General features: G+C 40.6%; 1 protein-coding gene and 1 non-coding gene across 3 annotated transcripts in view; one reads left to right on the forward strand and one right to left on the reverse strand.

The window, feature by feature from the left end:
- Positions 1–21,379, reverse strand: part of PIK3CA (phosphatidylinositol-4,5-bisphosphate 3-kinase catalytic subunit alpha) — a 66,361-nt gene that overhangs the window by 38,259 nt on the left and 6,723 nt on the right. For both annotated transcript variants that reach the window (XR_016279958.1, XM_089508800.1), the window contains exons 2-7: positions 9,206–9,465; positions 6,979–7,393; positions 5,213–5,422; positions 4,208–4,458; positions 2,711–2,956; positions 843–928 (exon numbers count right to left, since the gene is read on the reverse strand). Coding sequence is in view for 1 of the 2 variants with exons in the window: in XM_089508800.1 (XP_089364926.1) it covers positions 843–928; positions 2,711–2,956; positions 4,208–4,458; positions 5,213–5,422; positions 6,979–7,330 (1,145 nt within the window). In the remaining variant the exon portion in view is untranslated. The remainder of the gene's footprint in view (positions 1–842; positions 929–2,710; positions 2,957–4,207; positions 4,459–5,212; positions 5,423–6,978; positions 7,394–9,205; positions 9,466–21,379) is intronic.
- LOC149317995 (U6 spliceosomal RNA) lies at positions 12,407–12,512 on the forward strand. Its single transcript, XR_016280355.1, has one exon. It is a non-coding gene; the product is annotated as a U6 spliceosomal RNA (small nuclear RNA).

The following is a 21,379-nucleotide window of genomic DNA, read 5'->3' on the forward strand; positions in this document are numbered from 1 at the left end:
CTCAAAACCCTATCCATCATAGCTAATGATGGAGAATGCTGGAAGCTGTAGCCCAACAGGATCTGGAGACTGCATGGTTTCTACCCCTGATCTAAAGCAGACTTTCTGTTGCTCAGATAGCATTCCACAAGAAAATGTTTGTCCCTTTAATTTGTTAATCTAAAAAAGCACAAATATAAAGAAAATGATGTAACACATTCCCTTTTTAAAAAATTAAGCTAGTTTTCAAACTAAGAGGATACCACTCACCATACTGTAGACATAAAAGTGATTGCTGACCATTTTAGATCTCTGACCTCCCACACTTTATTTTTTGAAAACATGGGTGGATATTCTGTATTGGAAGACATATGTATATCACGTAGTTTACATCTCTCAATGCTACCCCTTCAAACCATCTTGTAAACAGTGCAGTTTCCTCAACACAGCCATTTCTGAGTTGTTAGAGAATAGGAACACATTCAGCTATTTTCCTCTGGTTGGATGTGCTTTCATAGATATCCACAGGAACCTCCAGAGGTCCTTCAGAGGTCCATACAGACAATGTCTTTGCATCCAGCTAAAAGAAAAATAGCTAGATGTACGCCTGCTGATTCACACCCCCACACCCCCCCCCGGCAACACAGAAATGGCTGTATTGTGGGCGGGGTGGACTGTTGACAAGATGCATTTGGAGGGATCTCAGTCATTGCATATTAGAACAGAATGGCAACCTCTGCAATGACCAAAATATGAGATATGATGGCATAAATCTGACTTACACCATTATAACTTATCAACAAGATGCCAGCCATGAACTTAATCACTAGGTTTACTTCAACTGTTTCAGAAGTATTGTTTACCTGGGATTGGAGCAAGGTACTCTCTGTGTATTCACATTATCACACAATGGTTCTCCTCCATGATATATACCAGTCCGAACATAGATCTAAAAGAAGAACATTAAGAAATGTAATTACTGTATATACTTATGCATAGGTTGACCTCGTGTATACATCAAGGGTAGGTTTTGCAGCCAAAATTCTGGATTTATATATGACCTGTGGAGAAGTCAAGGGTAAAATTTAAGGGCATGTAACCATGGATGTAAAGGATGCCCTGCTCCCTCCTCTTGCGTCTTCCCAGCCCACCTCCCCACTCTGGAGGCAACCAGGCTGGGAAGTCTTGGGGAGTGAACCATCACTCTTCCTGCCAACTTATTATTGTATTGACTCATGCATTAGTTGGCCCAGGTTTTTTGGGTCAATTTTGTAGTATAAATTTTTCAACTTATACAGAAGTATATACAGTATAACTAGTACATTTTAAAAGTATATAAAAATATGAGTTGCATGACAAGTATTAGTTTCACAAAGAAAGAGTCACAATCTATTTTCAAAGACTGCTATGGGGATCAGTCAGTATTATTTTGCTCCAAATAAGACAAGTGATCTCCAATTGGTTGCTTAAAGAAAGCCCCTTGCCCTCCCTGGCAAGAGTAGTATTCATATTTGTAGGAAACAAATTGCTTAGATATAACTCAAACATAAAATTTCATTTTATGAAATTTCCTGAAGGACCGCCTCTCCCCGTACATTCCGCCTCGCACCCTCAGAACATCTGGGCAGCAACTCCTGAAGGTGCCTGGGGCCAGGTTGGCTGTTACTGCCAAAAGATCCTTTTCCACAGCTGCCCCAGCCCTTTGGAATACGCTGCCCATGGAGCTCCGCTCATCTACCACCCTGGCCCAATTCAGGAAGGGTCTTAAAACCTTCCTATTTAATCAGGCATTCCCCGACTAAATATCCTATGGGCCTCCCTCCTCTCTCGTGGCCGTGAGGTTGGGCTAAGGGGCTTTTTATTGTTTTTAAGGATTGTTGTTATGTTTATGGTTTTGGGTGTTTTTAACTTTGTATGATGTTTGCACTTTGCTGCCTTTGTAAGCCGCCCTGATCGTTTGGAAGGGCGGGGTATAAATAAAATTTTTATTATTATTATTTATTTATTTGTATTTGCAGCTGATTCAATGTGATTCTATAACCAAGCAACAAAAGGTGCAAAAATGTATGTCTATTCATAAATTCCTGACTAAAATAATGTTTTATCTGATTAATTCTAATTAATGAAATTGAGCCCATATATAAATATGCCAGACTCTGGAGAGTGTACAGAGGATAATTCTGTAACTGTGGAACAGCCACTGCAAGGCAACACAAGTTATGACTCTGAGCCACCTCAAGTGGATAACCTTTGATGAAAGGTGTGGCTGCCATCCTGATTCTTTGTGATTGGGTGGGCTATAAATAAATAAATAAATAAATAATAATAATAATAATAATTATTATTATTATTACTACCAGAAAGCTCACTTTCCTGTTCATTAGGAGACAATGTTATTTTTGACTAGTTTGCTTACATGTAGACCACAGCCAGATAAAGTTCAAGATTGAGAGGGTCCTAGCTGGTAATGCAAAATACTGAAAGCAGAGTATTTTTAAGAATCATTCATTAGCCACAAAGCACATGTGCACAAGTCTTATATAGAGGCATTGGCACCACTAAGGTTGGTATCACCTGGTGCGGTAACGCATGGTGTCACCCCACTCCCCACTGAACTCCTTTCATACCACACCATACAGAATCCTTTGCAAAAATTTTTTGAACTAATGTTACTCATAGTGTAATTCCCATATATCACAAAATGACATCTCTATAGAGAGTTTGTTTTTACCTTGTCAATGTCCCGAATATTTACATTTACATAGGTGGCACAGAGAATCTTTATTCTAAGATTACTGTTAATAGCCCAAAGAGATTTGGCAGAAGCTTCTCCATTCATGTATGGTGTAGCAGTAGAGATACGCCGAGAATAAGATGGCATTGTAAAGGTATCCAACGGCAGTTGGGTGTAAAGACTTTCCTTAGCCATTAGCATCAAGTTGGGCATTCTACTAAGCATGATACAGCTCCGGATATACTGAAATAGGTGGGAGAAACATAATTATTATCCTGAATGTTGCTTCTGTAGCATCATGGCTTCATTGCAAACATTACAAGGCCAGCACTGTTAACATTTTGCTATTCAAAAACAAAAAGGCACAATAGTGTAAGCTTCTAATGACACTAGCTAGCACACAAATGATGGAGTAATGGCAGGTTACTCTACTAGCTGATATTCACAAGGAGTTCCAAAGGTCAATATTGCCCTCTTGTACTGGTCCTATGTTAGTAAAAATATATTCCTCACAAACAGATTGTTTTCCTTGTTAAAAGGAAGAAGCACATATCCCCCTGTCTTTTCTTTATGAAGAGAAAAAGAAAGCAAAATTGGGCATGGGGGAAGGAGAAAGAATGCAGAATTTTTGGAAGTGAGAACTGTTCAATTATTCCTTTATTGTAGTATTATTTAGTAATATCATCACCTCCAACTGAACTTACTTTAGAAAAACTATGATCAGGCACATAAATATGGGTTATGCCAGTTAGCTGTAACCATGAAAATCTCTACAGGAAACATACATGGCACTAGGCTGTAAGTCCGCTGAGTTCACTGAAGTTGATGTCCAACTAATTATGGCCAAGTTCGTAAAACTGGAACAAATGAGCTTAACACCTCTTATTTCTAAAGGCCTTTGGACAAATACTGATCACATCCTCAACATGACACTAGCAACCTGGATTTTCTGGGTTCTGTAGAATAATAGAACAACACAGGAATCCAGCATTACAGTTCCAGTACTAGCATAAAGTGTCCAATCCTCTGCCTTTGTTCTAATCCTCAGATCGAGGCTCAGTTCATGTGTGGTGAATCTGTCCAGCTGTACTTTCCATGCCTCACACAAGACAACATCTGATCATACCTCAATAGTTTCAAGGAAATAATTGTTCTGTTTGAAAAAGAAATATGATTTAAAAATTTAGCCTACCAGGTACCAGTATGGTAAACATTACAAAAGCACCAAAAATATTAGTATTTCTTATTAAAACACACCAAATCTCTTCTACACAATTCCCTCTTATACACAAGTGCTCAATCACTCTTCTTTTCTCTCTCTTCTTTTACGCACACACATGCACATCCAACTAGCTTCAGTGCTTCCTCTTCTGCACTTTTTAAATACAAATGTCTCCATATCAAGCACTGATCTACCTATAACAAGAAACGCTCTAACACACAACATTATATTCTAGAATTTAAACATCTTTAGAATATAATGATCATACTCACCTTATACTGACTCAGGGGGTGTTTTTCTAACAAATACTCATCACAACCACATACTTTTAATATATACTTCCCCTGATATTCTAATACGCAGAGTTTTAGCTGTTCTGATGACAACAACATACTTCGTGTTTTTTTTCTGATTGCTTCAGCAATTACTTGTTCTGGTACATAGTCATGATTTATTTTTAAGGTATACTTCTGCTTGTCATTGTTAGGGGAGACAATAACCCATATCACCACTATTATTTGCCCTGAAATAGAAGGAAACTAAGTGAGGTAACATCAGTGGCTATATTCACACAACAACAGGTAGAAAAGAGAAAGTCATGTCCCATCTGTTGCCCCTTTCCACAAACCCCAAACACTCCCGGGGCAATTGAAAATGATTACATCCCAAAAGCAATTCAGTACTCTGCCCTACTTATGAATGTTTAGGACTGAAGCAACAAACTAGAGACACTTCAATAAGATTGCTTTGGTAGTAATTTACTTATGCAAAGCCTAACAATGGCCCATTATAGACGGGCACCCTAGTACGTGCTCAGCACGTACTAGGGTTAGAAAGGGGCGTCATTTCTAGTGTCCGCATGCTGCACGGCGGAAATGATGCTGTGAGTGCGCCATTGGTGCCTTGAGGCATCATTTCCATGGTGCAAAAACAAGCCGCTTTTAGTGGCTTCTTTTTGCTGCGCGACGGAGCTGCACGGTATGGAAGCTGCAGCTCCCTCGTGGAGCAAGCGGAGGCGCCGGCAGACTGCCCTTTTCGGGCGGTCTGTAAAGGGCCAATGATACAAAAAAAAAGGCCCAAATAAAATCTTTTCAACTACAAAAAAGTGACTATACCAAGAAAACTATGATGCGTTCTTAAAAACATTGATTTGTACTAAACAGATTACACTTATAGAACATGCACACATCAAATTCTACTCTTTTAAGAACTGTCCCATTCACCCAAGTACCAAACTGACAAGTGTACTGAATTGCTACAACCTTTTTAATTTTTACCTTTATCTAGTTTATTGTATATGTGCTTGGGCAACTCAGGCGAAGATTCTATATTTGGAGGACAGACGTACAATGCTCTACTATGGGGTGCATTAGCATCTCGCATATCTACTGCTTCTTTACAAACATTAAGAATGTTTCTTCTGAAGTCCTGAACTTCTGGATCTTTAACTAAGTCAAATTCACAGACAGGCATACCAATAGCAAAACCTAAAGGAGAAAAAACAACAATGATCCTTGATATATTATCAGAAAAAGCAAGCACTCGTCTTCCTAGGTGCCAAACCCTCTTGAAAACCTTCTGCCCAAGCTCAGCTCTTCCTGTCTTGAATGACATGTATTCTTCACCAGCTACCACTAAAGATCAACTCTCAGGGATTGCAGCAGTGAAGCCCATTCTCTGGATGTGACTTTGAGAATGACCATTTTAGTCATTCTGCTTGAACAAGGTGGGTGGGAGAGCTTAAGCTGGGTACAGTAGTAGTTCTGACCAAAGTTGCCACCATGGAGCATGTAAAATGGATAAAGGTAAATGGGGAACAGGATGACAGGAAAACTTTGTTTTTCCTTCCTCCCCCTACTCTTGCCCCATAGGCTTCCAAATCCATGGTTACAACAGCAGCATTCCACAAGTTATAAAGCCAGAATGAATGTGGTGGCGGAATCCTTTTTTTTTAAAAAAGAAAAGATATTATCAATTAACTGCACTTATTAAACTGCTATTGTTAAATAATAATGTACAGATGCAAGATATACATTTAAAATACTCAGGCTGTACAAGTAGCGCCTACGTTGGGTTTCATATCCCACTATTAATTTTGGATTATGAACAACAATCCAATAGCATTAATAGCTTTACCACTGGGCTCTTCTATAATATAAATCAAATATGTGCACATTCCACACTGCATCGCAAAATGTCATCATTCTGTTCTAAGTTTTATATGTCTCAGTTTTATATGTTTTAATCAGTATAACAGATATTTATTAACTTTGGTGAAAAACCCAATGCGTGTGCAATCTAGTCAGCTTCAGAAGCCATGGTGTGATACTGTCTTGTTAGAAGCTAGCCATAGTTAACGGAAGTACAAGTTTATAGTTCATATAACATGATCAAATGCAGTAGCTGCAAGCAAATGCTCTGCTTTTCTAATGTGCTTGGGAATTTGCATGTAGAAGTCTAGGTCTTGCTATAACTCATAACTCATCACTGCTAGTGGTTGTCACATCAAACCACTGTTGCATACAACAGAAACCAATGTTTTGGTTTTGTTGAATATCCAGAAAACAGAGAATGCTCATTCACCCAATCACAGCTCTATTTACTAGACAGTGAATTTACTATATGAAGTATTATCACATGACTAGCTCTTAATGTTGGAGGAAAAATATTTCTATGCATTTTATATCCTCGGTTCTCATTGTTTTCAAACTACAGGGGGAAGCACAGCCTTGGGATTGTACACTGCTGCCAAGGCTGTTATTGTGGTCCACAACCACTCTAGATCACCCATTCCTCCCACCCCAGCTGAACTCCTGGAAGCCTCTAGAAGCAACAACACTCTTTTAAATAGATTTTGACCCCTGTCCCCCATTCTAACACTAAGAAATGTCAGATTTTCAAGACCAGAAGTGGACTTTGACTTGTTTTTGTTTGTTGGCATTTTTGGCAGTCCATGTGATCTCTAGATGCTGTTTGGGCAGTTCCCCATCCTGGCAGTATATGCTTGTAAATATTTACAGTAAATGATTATAGCAAGCCTCACCAATCTCACGATTGAGAATCTTCTCTTCTCTGTTGCCTACTGGTTCTATAACTTTTAGAAAAGGCTGAAAGAGCCGCAAATCACACAGTCGCCGTGTTTCATCAAAAAATTCTTCTCTTTCTGCTTCCTGTGTAACACTTACGAAAATGTAAGAAGACTCATCTTGAAGGAGTTGATAGAGAGGGTATTTTCTAGCTTCTTTAAAGAGTTCATGTTTAATATTTAACAAAGTGGCCTCACGGAGGCATTCTAAAGTCACTATCATACCATTTGGTAGAAGACATTCCACTAAGATTCTAGGTGGCATTAAGTGGATGCCCCATAATTCACCGGATGATGGTCTTGGAGGCATTTTGTAGGTATCTTCTCTTAAAGGTTATCAAAAGATTAAATTTGTAGTCTCCTGCAGGAAAATCTAAAAAAAGATAAAAGCAATATTTAAATATCAAATAAGAATCTCATAATCAGGTATGATTTCCACTCTTTCCAGTGATGTTAGACTTTCAGCACTTACCATGGCACAAAATGTGAATGATTTTCTAACCACTTTTTGTCCCATCATCTTCTATACAAAAGGTATCACACCAGCTACAGTTCAGCATAGGATGAGCAGAGATACAGCAAAGGAACTTGGAACAGAAGTATATTTGTACTGGTAGCTCAAGAGTGTGCAGCATGCCTGACAGACACCTACAAAAAGTCCATGGCCCTATTAGATTTCTAAATATTTGGAGACAGGCAAGGAAAAGCAAAGAGAAGAAAAAATGGGGGGGGGGGGGAGAGGAGAGGCAGGGAGAAGCCAGCAGCCACCACCAAGTTGGGCTGGGTGTTAGCAGAGGGGGGGAAAGCACAGAAAAGGTGCTCCTTCTGGGAATTTCTGGCTGACATTATTTGGAAAGATTTTGCTATAACTAAAATGAAGCAAATCTCCTACATAATGATTCAGAGTATATCGGCAGTTATATATTCCCTTCCTGGGAATAATCTTTCTAAAAGTTTTTTGCAAAGTGACATGAAAACAGTGTTGTGTTTGCTTGGCAAAAATCTATTAGCTCTCAGACATATAAACTTTCTGGTATCCCAGGAAACCCCTTGCTGTGTGCAAATATGCAAGTTTTACAAACTTCTGAACCTTGTTCACAGTCTACTGTATTTTATTTTAATCTTTTTGTACCCGTAAGTCAACATAAAACCCTTGCTCTCTGCAAGGGATTTCTGGAACTGAGACTTAAAGTTACTGTACTCTTTCCACCAACTGACTTGGCTTTCTATCACCAAAGTTTGGCATTCAGACCCTATAACCATCATTGAGCAGCTCTTCATATTCCAAATTTGAAAAATGACACCTGTCTCATGCCAAGTGCACTGTTTACACAGTCCTTACTACCTTCTTGAGAATGGTATTTTTCTTTAAAGTATCTAGCTTTGTGTAGTAAATATGCTTCTGTTATACAATAAGAAAATACCAGACTAAGTGACAAACTATGTGTGCTACAAGAGATCCATGTTTTATTTCCAGTACTTCTGGGAATCTTATTCCGCGTCTTTTTAATATGACTATAGCCTGTAGACCAGGTTACAGCAGAACATTTTTAGTAATACTAACATATTGAGAAAATAAGTGTTTAGCTTCCCTCTTCTATGTACAGACTCTTCCAGCAAACATGAGTTTGTTCCTTATTTCAAATCAATGAACACAGCAAATGAACTTTAAAAACTTGCAAAGTACATTTCTAAACAAACAGAAAAAACCAAAACAAAACAGAACGAGAATCAAAAGGTATTCTTGGATATTCTTCCTGTTTTGAAAAATGGCTTCTCCTGGGCATTTGGGGACAGAAATTAAGTTTTGGTAATGGGGGTGCGTGGAAGGTGCCAAGTCACCTGGGGCTAATGCATACTTAAACACCCCTGTTATAGAGATACACAGTAACTCCAGCTTTACGCTTGTCAGTCTTTGTTAAAAGTTGTCACAGCATCAAGAGGTCAAAGGATTCCTTGAAAACAGCACTTAAAACTTTGGCACCCCCCTTTGAAACATCTTTTGGGAAGTTAAAAATATTCCCTACTTAGCATAGGAGTACATGACATGTCTTTCACTTTGCACCCAGGAGACACACAAAGGATTCAGATCCAGCCTTTCATTTCCAAGGTAAATAATTTGCAGGGCCCTCTGCCGATCTGTGGACGCAAATGAATAACTGCAAATAAAACAGCTTCTACCCACCTGCAATTTCTTGTCCTCTTGGATCAGGTAGATCCAACACAGTCTCTTAATTCACATGATGTTACTTTATTGAAAGTTCTGTGGTATCCACATGTTGTACCATGCAAAAATGTAGGTCTCTGACGTTATCCAGAAACATTGCTGACATGAACTCTTTCCCAACTCTGGGACACCATATTATTTGAATCTTTACTGCAGAAACTTAAATCTACAACTATATTCAACATTTTTATTTCTGAGGCTCACAAAGCATGACCAACCTGGAAAAGGGAGAGAAAAAGAAAAAAAATCAACTCAACAGGTATTCAACATATACAAAAATTTGACAGGGAGATCTGAATACTGAGAGGAATGAGATGGGGAGTTTCCTTAAAGGATTATACAGTATTATATCTTATTTTGTTTTACTAGGCTGTATACAGGAGAGCCAGTATGAATCAGTGTGAACCAGTGTAGCAGTTTGAGTACTGGACTAGGACTCTGGGAGTCTAGGGTTTCAATCCCTGCTCAGCCATGGAAACTCATTGTGCCACTTTATACTCTTTCAGCCTCATAGGAAGGCAAAAGCAAGCTCCTTGAAAACAAATTTTGCCAAGAAAACCCTGTGATACGTCACAAATGACTTGACGGCACATAATAACACCACACAAAGACTGTCTCCAAAAGGTTGAATGTAGAAGAAAGACAGACACCATACCAAAATAAGATCTGAACAATATATCAATAGAATTTACAGGCAATGTAAGAAATAGATTTGCACTATTAAGCATAACTGACCAGAAGCCAAAGCCAAAGTCATGGAAGAATCCAGAAAGTCACTAATGGTGGCCAAAAAGAACTGGAGTTGCAGTGGTTTATCGGTTGGTATTATTTTGTTTAATTTATTGTTGTTCTAACTGGTTATTGTGGTTTTAATTTAGATATGCAGTTTAATAACTTTTTAAGGGGGGAGGGAAATATATTGTTTTATGCTGTATGTTATTTTAATGTTGTAAACCGCCCGGATTGGTTTGCCACAGGGCGGTATATAAATAAAATTTATTATTAAATTTATTATGGATAACAGATGAAATGCTTCAAGCAGTAAAGAAGAAAAGTAACAACAACAACAACAATACCATGAATGCAACTGTCCAATGACTAGTGCGCAAAGATAAAGTAAACTATTATAATAATTAATGCAGAGAAATAGAAGACAGCAACAAAAAAGGGAGAATGGAAGACCTTTCCCACAAGATCTGAGAAAGTAAAGTTCAAACCAAGAGCGAGCATCCTCTGTGATCAGAAGAGAAACATACTACAATATCAAGAAGCAATAAAAAGACAAGGGAAACAATACACAGAAGCACAAAAGTTAGAATAATATAAGCCATTATTTCCCCCATCACCATCTATGGATGTGAGAGCTGGACAGTGAAGTAAGCTGACAGAAAGAAAATAAATGCATTTGAGATGTGGTGCTGGAGAAGACTGCTGAGGATACTATGGACGGCCAGAAAGACAAACAAATATATCCTAGTGGAAGCCAAGATTACTAAACCACAGCTGTCATAGTTTGGCCACATCATGAGAATGTATGACTCATTAGAAAAGACAATAATCCTAGAGAAGGTAGAAGTTAGTAGAAAAAGAGGAAGACAGCAAACCAGATGGTTAGACTCAATTGAAGTTGCAAGACCTAATCAGAGCAATGGGGGAACAGAGGGTCTTGGAGATGTCTCATACATAGGGTTGTCATGAGTCAAGGCTGACTCAAATGCAGTTATTAATAACAGATGAATTAACTTTTTGGGTACAATTAAAAAATCTCAATAACCACTGAGAATGAAGCATTCCTGCATCTTCACCCCCTATCCTCAATTCTTTTTTCTTGGCTGTGTTTGAGTGAAACATTAGAAATATGACACAGCACTTAAAACATACAAATATATGACTGGGATGACAAGCCTAATGTACTTCATCTCCTGTTTTAAATAATTAATTAACCGACAGGAAAAATGGTTCGGCAGTTGAACTACAGTAAAAGAAATTCTGCGTATGCTTGAGCCCCATTAGAAGTAATGGGGCTCATGCTTACGGCGGTGCGAGCCATTGCTCCTTTTGGTGCGTGGTGCCACTTCTTCCATCGTATGCTGAAAGCAGCATATAATGCGCCCGCGTATGACACAGGTGCACTGTAACTGCCTAGAAAGGTGGTGGGGTCTCCTTCTTTTGACATTTTCAAAAACAGACTGGACCTGGAGGGAATGTTTTAGCTGGAGATCCTGTTATGAACAGAGAGTTGGAGCCTACGGCACATGAGGCCCCTTCCAACTCTGTGGTTCTATGCCTTAAATGAAAACAAATGCAGAAGTTAACAAAATCTCTGTAAATTTGTTTTTGGTGGGTTTTTCAGGCTATGTGGCCATGTTCTAGATATAATAATAATAATAGTAATAATAATAATAATTTTTATTTATATTTCCTGTCTCTCCCTGCGGATCGAGGCGGGATTACAGCAATTAAACAATTCCATATAAAATACAATCGTTAAAACAATGACATTACTATTAATTCACTAAAATAACAGATCATCAACTAACATTCACACTAACATTCATACAATCAAATCAGAAGTAGAGTATTTAAGATCTCTTATAAAAGATCAGGCGGGTAAGCCCGCCAGAAGAGATCCGTCTTTAGTGCCTTCTTGAAGGCATCTAAGGTGGTGATAAGATGGATCTCCTCTGGCAAGCTGTTCCACAATTTAGGGGCCGCGGTGGCAAATGTTCTGTAAGAAGTTGTTAGCCTGGTTTTTGAGTACTCCAGTAGGTTCTTTCCAGATGTTCTGAGAGTGTATAGGGAGAGGTGTTCCTTCAAGTAACTTGGGCCCAAGCCATGAAGGGCTTTAAAGGTAATAACCAACGCTTTGTATTGCACCCGGAAGCTAATCGGCAACCAATGAAGGGATTTTAACACCGGTGTTATGTGGTCTGATAAAAGAGTTTATTCCTGACATTTCGCCAGCATCTGTGGCTGGCATCTTCAGAGAAGATGGCATCTGTAAAGATGCCTTACTGAGGAGATGAAAATAACTTACTGAGGAGATGAAAATAGCTATCATTATATATGACTGAAGTCCCCTAAAGCTACTGCTTGTGGACTTTGTTATTTGCCATCAAATTTGCCTCCATGTGCCTGGGTCATCAACAACCAAGCTTAGGTCTCGCTTTGGCAACTCATATACTAAAATTGGAACAATACAGAGAAGATTAGCATGGCCCTGCACTTAGGCCTTAGAAACTCAAATTGTAGACTAAAAATTCTTAAATAGCAATAGCAAGTACCTTTCTATACCACTTATCAGTGCACTTAAACACTCCCTAAGCAGTTTACAAAGTGTAAGGTAATTGCCCCCAACAATCCGGGTACGCATTTTAGCGACCTACAGAAGGATGCCAGGCTAAGTGGACTCTGGAGCCCTTTTGCTGGTATTGAACTCACAACCTTATGGTTTGTGAGTGAGTGGCTGCAGTACAGGCATTTAACCACTGTGCGACCAGGGCTCCTTTTTATTTCTTGTTACAGTAATATACAAAATACAAAATGCAAGTAAGTTTGCCTTTGAATTAAAACCAGACAAAGGCCTAAGAGTCTGGAGGTTGCGCCAAAGCCACACTCCATTCCTAAGCACTGGAGTGCAGCTTTGGTGCAGCTTCCGGATTCTTAGGACGTATGCATCATTTAAACAGCATACCTCCAAAGAGACCCGAAGCAGCTTTATTTTGGCAGTCTGTAACAGGCCAAAGTAAAATTTACTTCCCTCTATTCGAGCAATAGTTGGCTAAGCTACCAATTAAAGCACAATTCCTTTATGCTGATTCTAAGACAAGCTGATACAACGTAAATTTGAAAACTGCCTCACTAATTCTTCCACCTCTGTATAAGAGTCCAGAAAACAGACTCAGATTTTGCTTCCATAACCATTCATTTGCCTGACCCAATTATAAAAAAGGTATTGACAGCTACATATATATGAAATTCAGTAACATGCCATCACATTATAGACAACATAAAGCTCACTAAAAAAGGATGCTGAAAATAGATATTACACCTTATTGTTAAATTTACAGTAAGATTTAAAAAAATTAATATTAGAATATTTAATTCTTCTATGCATCACCATACCAAAAATCAAAACACAAAAACAGGTGAGGTGTTGAACATCCAAAACCTTGCTTGAAAAAGCATTTTATTCACTCTGAAAGAGAAAAATGTTTTGCAAAAGAGGTTTCCAGTCCTACTTCTGGTGTTCTGCAGATTTCAATTCCACACAAAAAACCAAACCAAACAACAAAAACAGAAAAAAACCAAAAACCTGTAACGGCCTTCAAATCTCTATGAGGGTGGCTTTTGGGAGAGAAAGAAAGCACTCAAAATTGGGAGGATCATTTGAGTGTTTGTCTTTTTTCCTGTACTTATCCTCATGTCCCAATTCACATTGCTCATGGGTAGGGTTGCCATAAGTCAGGACCTCCAAACTGGGATAAATGTAGGACAAAATTTTCAAATGTAGGACACATTTTTTTGGTGCCCTACATTTGAAAAGGAGCCTCACTGAGGGGAGGATTCCTTCTCCGCCTGGGCTCAGTTCTCAGCAAGGACAGAGCCCAGGCGGAGAAGGAATCCTCCCCTCAGGGAGGCTTTTTTCCCCTGCCTGGGCTCCGTTTTTGCCAGCGGAGCTCAGGCGGGGAAAGAAGTCTGGCCTCGGCCGGTGAGGCTTCTTTCCCTCCCTTGGCTCCAGCGGAGCCAAAGAGGGGAGGGAAGCCCACCTCACCAAAGGAGAGAGGCCTACAGAGGCCTCTCTCTTTCCCCCGCCACCGCTGTTGCACACTTTGCAACAAAGCCCAGGGCGCGGGGACAACCCGGGGCGGGACCGTGCAGACACACCCAAGCCCGGCAAAGTCCCGCCCACAGGCGGGATATGGTAACCCTACTCATGGGGACTTTCAACCATCCTCAGACAGAAATTTATTTATTTATTTATTTATTTAGGTATATCCTGCCCTTCAGCCCTAATGGCTCTCACGGCGGCTTACAATTATTTTTAATCAGACATTTCCCTGCCCTCAGGCTTACAATCTAAAAGACACGACACAAAAGGAGAAGGGAATGGTGGAGGGAAAGGGGATGAGGTCCAGTGGTTCTTCTCTCCCTCTGAGGCCTGGACCAAGGCAGATGGATTGGAGGGAGGGTTCTTCCTTCTTCCAGGCTAGCCCTGATGGAGCTGGACCTGCCTGGTGAACTCCCTCTCAGGCTGGCAGATGGCAGTTATGGAGAGTGGAGTCTCCTTCCTCTCAGGCCGGTGGATGGCATTTAAGGGGAGTGGAGTCTCCTTCCTCTCAGGCTGGTGGATGGCAGTTATGGAGGGCGGAGTCTCCTTCCTCTCAGGCCAGTGGATGGCATTTAAGGGGAGTGGAGTCTCCTTCCTCTCAGGCCGATGGATGGCAGTTATGGAGGGCGGAGTCTCCTTCCTCTCAGGCCGGTGGATGGCAGTTATGGAGAGCAGAGTTGCCAAAGGGAGGAAAGAATGTGAACTTCTGCAAATTAACATCTTAAGACCCAAGGCAATATACAGTGCATCCTCGCCTTACGCGGGGATCCATTCCGGATCCCGCCGCGTAAGGCAAATTCCGCCTACGCTCGAGCCCCATTGTTTCCAATGGGGCTCGTGTGCAGTGGGTGCGGCGGCGCGCAGGGCGCAACGGGCACGGGCGCCCATTCAATTGAATGGGACGCACCGCCCCTTCCGCCCCGCGGCTTGAGCACGTATGCTCAAGCCGCGTATGGCGTGCCCGCGTATGGTGCGGGCGCGCTGTATTTAATTTCAATTGTTTATTTAAAATACTGTTTATTTTTGTTCCAAGTTTTGCTAGACCCCTGCCTCTCTTGTGGCAAAGCACAGAGCAGAGCCATTGCTTCTTCATCCCCGATTGTATCAATGGGTGTAATCTGATACTTATGCATCAGTGTCTTCATACAGTCTGCAGTCTCTATCTGAAGATAACTGCTGACTGCATTGTCCCAACACCAAGCCCAATTTTTGGATGTTTCTGTTTCATACCCCATAGTTTACTATTTGAACTATATAGCTTTGTGACAACTCTCAAAAAGCCTTAAGCTTGCATATTTTTGTGGCATTTGGGATGGATCTTATAAAGGCATTGCCCAGCTGTAGATGTTATTTTAGACGCTTTGTTAGGGATCAGAAATGGTACAAGCTTTTTCTGTTGCAGAGTATCTCAAGCAGGTATTTTACCAAATGCAGACTTCTCTTTGCCAAAACTCATTCTCCAATGTATAGCCTTCCTTCTTTATTCTTCAGTCCAAAGCCCATGTCCTTTAAGTTTCTCATCAAAATCACTTCTGTACATTTTCTTAAACACACAAGATGCTACACGTTAGCATTTGCCTTACAATATTCTTTCCTATGCACTTTTGTTTCTGGCTATTTTCTACTACTACCACTAAATTTTTATTTACCACAATGTGAACTCCTCACAAAGATGCTGTCATGTTTCTACATCATACTACTACTTACTGTATATGAACTAAAATCTGAATGACAACAGGAAGACATCCTAGTTTTGTCCGGAACTCATTCAAGAAATGACTATGCCTCACATGGAAGGCATATGACATTTGTATAATGAGCAGAAAATAGATCCCCATATACTGCTGTACTTACTCTTCATTTTTTACCACTGTATTTTCAACATCAGTTTGTGGTTAGTGGATTCAAGAATATTTCCCCAAACCCAAGTCTTGGGAAGAGCATGAGTCACTTTCCCAAGGGTACAAAATACTTGCCTGAGAAAACTATTGTCCCTGGATGCCAACATTTCAGCCTAGAAATCGCAAACCGTAAAAGACGAAGAACAAAATGTTTTCGTTTCCTTCTTAAAGATGTCATTCCAGAATTCAGCACAAGAACTGGCAGGGTTGCTAACCTGCTTGCTTTTGTGGCACTTCAAATCTGTTGCATAGAGACAGTGGCACTGCTTGAAGTCTTAATGCTTCTATGCACTGTTGTTCTCTTCCAGACTGTACAACAGACAACATCTTAAGACATCAACAACTGTACAATCCAACCAAAACACCGTTTCTCAGAGCTGACTGCTTTCAAAGGAAACAGAACTCACATTTCCCCTTTATACTTGCTTTGCATTTAAGTAAATGTGTTTTTTAGTCATAAAACATAGATGTTTAACTTTCCAGTCCTAAACTGAAAGGATAGAACTACATATACCCCTGGGTATCTATTCTTGACAATTCCTGGAAGACATTCAGAACAAAAAATATTTTGCAGAAAATGCTATAAGATAAAGGCTTTTCAAGGAGGAAAGTTCAAGCAGATAGCTCTAGTCTGAATCCAGAGAAAACGGAGGTACTTGTGATAGGTTCCCCTGGCCCGGGGATGGCGGTGGTTCCACCTGTCCTGAACGGGATCACGCTTCCCGTGAAGGACTCGGTACGCAGTCTGGGGGTGCTCCTCGACTCGTCACTCCACTTTACATCTCAGGTGGATGCGACGGTCAGGAGCACCTGTTATCAGCTTCGGCTGATTCGCCAGCTGCGCCCATACCTGGGCCAGAGGGACCTTGAAACGATAGTACATGCTCTGGTAACCTCTCGACTGGATTTCTGCAATGCGCTCTACATGGGGCAACCCTTGTACCAAACCCGGAAGCTACAACTGGTACAGAATATGGCAGCCAGACTGGTCACTGGCATATCCAGGGCCAGTCATATAACACCAGTGCTTAAAGAGCTGCACTGGCTGCCTATTCGTTTCCGGGCGCAATACAAGGTGTTGGTTATAACCTATAAAGCCCTAAATGGCTTGGGCCCAGGATACCTAGAGGACCGCCTCTCCCCATATAATGCGCCCCGCACTCTCAGAACATCTGGGCAGCAGCTATTGAGGGTCCCAGGGGCAAGATTGGCCTCCACAACTAGGAGGACCTTCACCACCTCGGCCCCGACCCTCTGGAATTCGCTGCCTGTAGAGCTCCGCTCGGCCACCTCCCTGGCCCAGTTTAAGAAGGGATTAAAGACCTTCTTATTCAAGCTAGCATTCTCGGACCCAGGTTCCAGTTAATCTTCCCCCCCTCTGACAGCAGTGGCAAGCTGGCCAGAATTGGTTTTTTAATGTGATTTTTAATTGTAATGTTTTTAACAGTATGTGATATGTTTGTATAATGTTATATAATGTTGTACACCGCCCTGATTTTAAGAAGGGCAGTATAGAAATAAAACTTTTATTATTATTATTTATTAGTACTGATCATCTGTACATTTTGTTTCCATGTGCACCTTCTATGATGAGCCAGTAAGCTAACCTCAAGTCAAGACACAAGTCTTCAATCCATCACAGGAAAGAACTCAAATCTACTAAAATAAATATGAATTTATGGCACTTTCTGTGTGCAATGACTTGTAGCATTTCTTGTTTATTCTGAACTGCATATATTGAAATGGCCAAAATAATGTTTTTACATTTCACCTTCCATGCATAGTTCTTCTCACCTCTATGGCACTTATAACATTGAAGTTATTGTTTCCATTCTAAGAGGTAACTGCTTTGATCTGGGATGGGAAGACAATCAATTGGGATTTAGCTATAAATCTCTGGATGAGATCCAGTTATTTCACAACAGCAATAGCTAAACATTTTTCTCTCAGAAGACAAATTACTGAAAAAGAACACTAGGGTAAAACCTGGAGTAACTTTTTTTTCATCAAAGACTTATGAGCTTGATTCCAATACCAAGTATAAATTCCTGGGCTGAGCATGTCTCATGGGCACCAGCTTTCTTGTTTCTTAGCACACATCTGCCCACCTGAATTAGTGGCTTGCATTTAGAGCTTAGTGGTTTTTCTTTTTAAAAAGTAGATCCCATAAGCCTAAAGACTGCCCATCGTTTGCTTAGACCAGTGATACTCAAAATAAGTGATATACCCCCTTGGAGGGCAATGAAAAGATCTAGGGGGTGGTGAGGGAAAAAGGGAACAGCGGAGTGGTGGTGGTGAAGGAAAGAGGAGTGGCAAAGGGTCTTCAGTCAAGGTACTGATGCACAAGAACCAGTGGCCTTTAGGGCCATGGTGGGAATACTTTTTGCATGAAACTTTTTGTCAGGATCCCTTAAAACCACTGTGAAGCCTCATTGATCACTTCACGTGGTGGTGTCTCCCACTCCTCACCTGCCCAAGCAAGCTCACCCCCTTAACATTGTTTTTTGCTAGTAGTGGTGGTTGGAAAACCTGGACACAGGGCATCGCTTCTGTGGCTTGGAGCAGCACGACTTTGGGACAGACTGACTGGAACAAAGAATTAAAAGCATGTGGGGGCAGGGGAGAAGATGCCGCAAAAAGAAGCTTTCAAATTTCAGACCCTACTCAAAACTTTGTGAGTTTTGCTATAACTTGGCTGCAATGTTACTCCTCCTTTCTTTCATCACAGAGGCTGAGAGAAGAGAGAGCAGAAGAAACAGAAGACCTGTGTATTTAACAATGGCATATTTGTGCAGCTAAGAGCAAACATTTCAGGTAGAGGACCCAAAAGCAAAACAAAACCCTCACTAGGTAGCCAGCCAGCAGTCACAAGTCTAACAATGTTTACTGTTTATGTCTGCTTGCCCAACGAGGTGTGTGAAGTTAATCCCATTTCTTGAGCTCTCCATAAATGTGGAATCTGAGACAGAAGCAATATCTTGTTTTTGTGCACAGACAGAACATAAGGGAAAGGAAACATGTCTCATTTCACAATGGACTTTGGGGAACACTCAAAAGTATACATTTCTTTCAAGTATGACTGAAACTCAGCATGAAATGAGAGATAACCTCTTGTCCCATTCAAATCCACATCAGAAATCTTGGGAAATGAGTGAGATCAATGGTAATAAAGCTAGCTATTAAAGCCAGCCAACAATTTTTATTTGTTCATTTTTTAAATTAATTTTATTGAATTAAAAAACATACAATAAAATTGCATTACAATTACAATACAATGACCACAACAATACAAAAACAATAACATAAAAATGACTCAAAATGAATTAAATTTGCTGAAAATGAATGGATTCTGTAACATTTCTAATATAATCTGGAACAGTTAGGACTTTGCACTTTGGAAAGAGAGAAGTTCCCATAAATAGACTACAGCTGAGAAATGGATTCTTTTATAAAAACTGAAGGAAAGACCGTGGTTGAATTACAGATATCTATGATAATATACGCAAGTAATAATTAATGGTAGTAAGTTATAAAAAGACTGTGTTTGGTATCTGAAATGTGCACAAGGTAAGTCATCCTAGGGAGGCCATTTCACAGGTGGATTGATTCTGGAGACTTCAGGAGATACCTGGCTCCTCTCATTGTGAGAAAAATTAGCGCTTTGAATTGTTTGATCCCCTTCCCATCCTGTTAATATTATGTATTATGGTGATGACTATTTAGGAGATATGTAGATTCCATAGTATGGACAATTATTGCTTTGATCTGGTTGATTTTACAGTCAGTCCTCAACTTTCACAGGCTTTACTTTTGCAGATTTGATTACAGTGCTACCTCGGGTTACGAATTTAATTCGTTCCGCGGCGCCGTTCGTAACCCGATACATTTCGCAACCCGAAAAAGCCGCTGGAAAGCCGCTAGCCGCGGTTTGAATTTCGCGCCGAAAAGATTTTCGTAACCCGAAAAATCATTCGTAACCCGGAACAGTTTTTTTAAATCTAACTTTTTCGTACCCCGGAAATTTCGTAACGCGGTGAATTCGTATCCCGGGGTACCACTGTATTTGTGAGTTTGTAGTTGTCTCTGCCATCAGTCTTCAAGTCTTCCCCACTCCACCTTCTAGAACAACAACACTGCTGCAAAAACCTCCTGTAGTGTTGTTGTCCTTCTCTTCTCTGTCTCCTTTCCTTCTAACAGCCCCCTCCAGCCCATAGTGCGTGTAGCCCACACCACCCCCATGCCAATGCTAAACCAAAGACAGCTACACTGAGAGGGCAGATGGGGCAACACAAAAGGAGCAGGCATTTGCCAAGGCAGCAATGTCCAAAGCCCTTTCACCTTACTCCGCGCTTCCCCCACCTCCAATGATGATGTTCAACCAAGGCAAGCTAGAGTGGGAGGGGATATCTGTCCAAGTACCAGCCTCCAGCACCCATTTATATATAATACCGATAGCAGATACTATTAAGCGACTAAAATGGTGAAGGGTCTGGAAACCATGTCTTATGAGGAACAACTTAGGGAGCTGGGGATGTTTAGCCTAGAGAAGAGAAGGTTAAGAGGTGATATGATAGCCCTGTTTAAATACTTGAAGGGGTGTCATACTGAGGAGGGAACAAGCTTGTTTTCTGCTGCTCCTGAGAACAGGACCCGGCACAATGGATGCAAGCTTCAGGAAAAGATATTCTACCTCAGCATTAGGAGGAACTTCCTGACATCAAAGGCTGTTAGACAGTGGAACACACTCCCTCGGAGTGTGGTGGTCTCCTTCCTTGGAGCTCTTTAAACAGTGGTTGGATGGCCATCTGTTGCGGATGCTTTGATGGAGGGTTCCTGCATGGCAGGGGGCTGGACTGGATGGCCCTTGTGGTCTCTTCCAACTCTACGATTCTATGATCAAAAAAATGGACTACAAGCTTTATTTCCTGGCCAAAAGTAACATATTGTGACTGTCACCTAAAATTGTGTGGGTGGAGGAAGTGGAACAGAATGCTGTTCTTAAAACATGCAAATTAAAATTTGCTAAGAGGAATTGGAAGTGCTACCACCACTCTGTAACTTTAATATTTTGATAATTTCAAATATCTACATATGTATTTTGAAAATCAGGGATTTGTAATTACCTTGTTTTTATTGCTGAAAAAGCCTCCTCGATATTCTTCCCTCTATGTAACATTTTTAAAGTTTGTCTTCTCAATCAAAAGTTTACCCAGTGATTAAGAGACATTGCAGGCTGAAACCCCTTCAGAATGCAGTATGTTTCAGATGTTATTTGGTATTCCACTTAAAATGTTGAGAGCATGTGTGGTGTAGTGGTTTCAGCGTTGGACTATGACTTTGGATTCTAGGGTTCAATTCCCCAGCTTGGTCATGAAACTCACTGGTGACCTTGGGCAAGTC

Source organism: Sceloporus occidentalis, unplaced genomic scaffold, assembly GCF_023333645.1.
Source record: "Sceloporus occidentalis isolate IW3139 unplaced genomic scaffold, rSceOcc1.0.p SCAF_2, whole genome shotgun sequence".
Taxonomy (NCBI): Eukaryota; Metazoa; Chordata; class Lepidosauria; order Squamata; family Phrynosomatidae; genus Sceloporus; species Sceloporus occidentalis.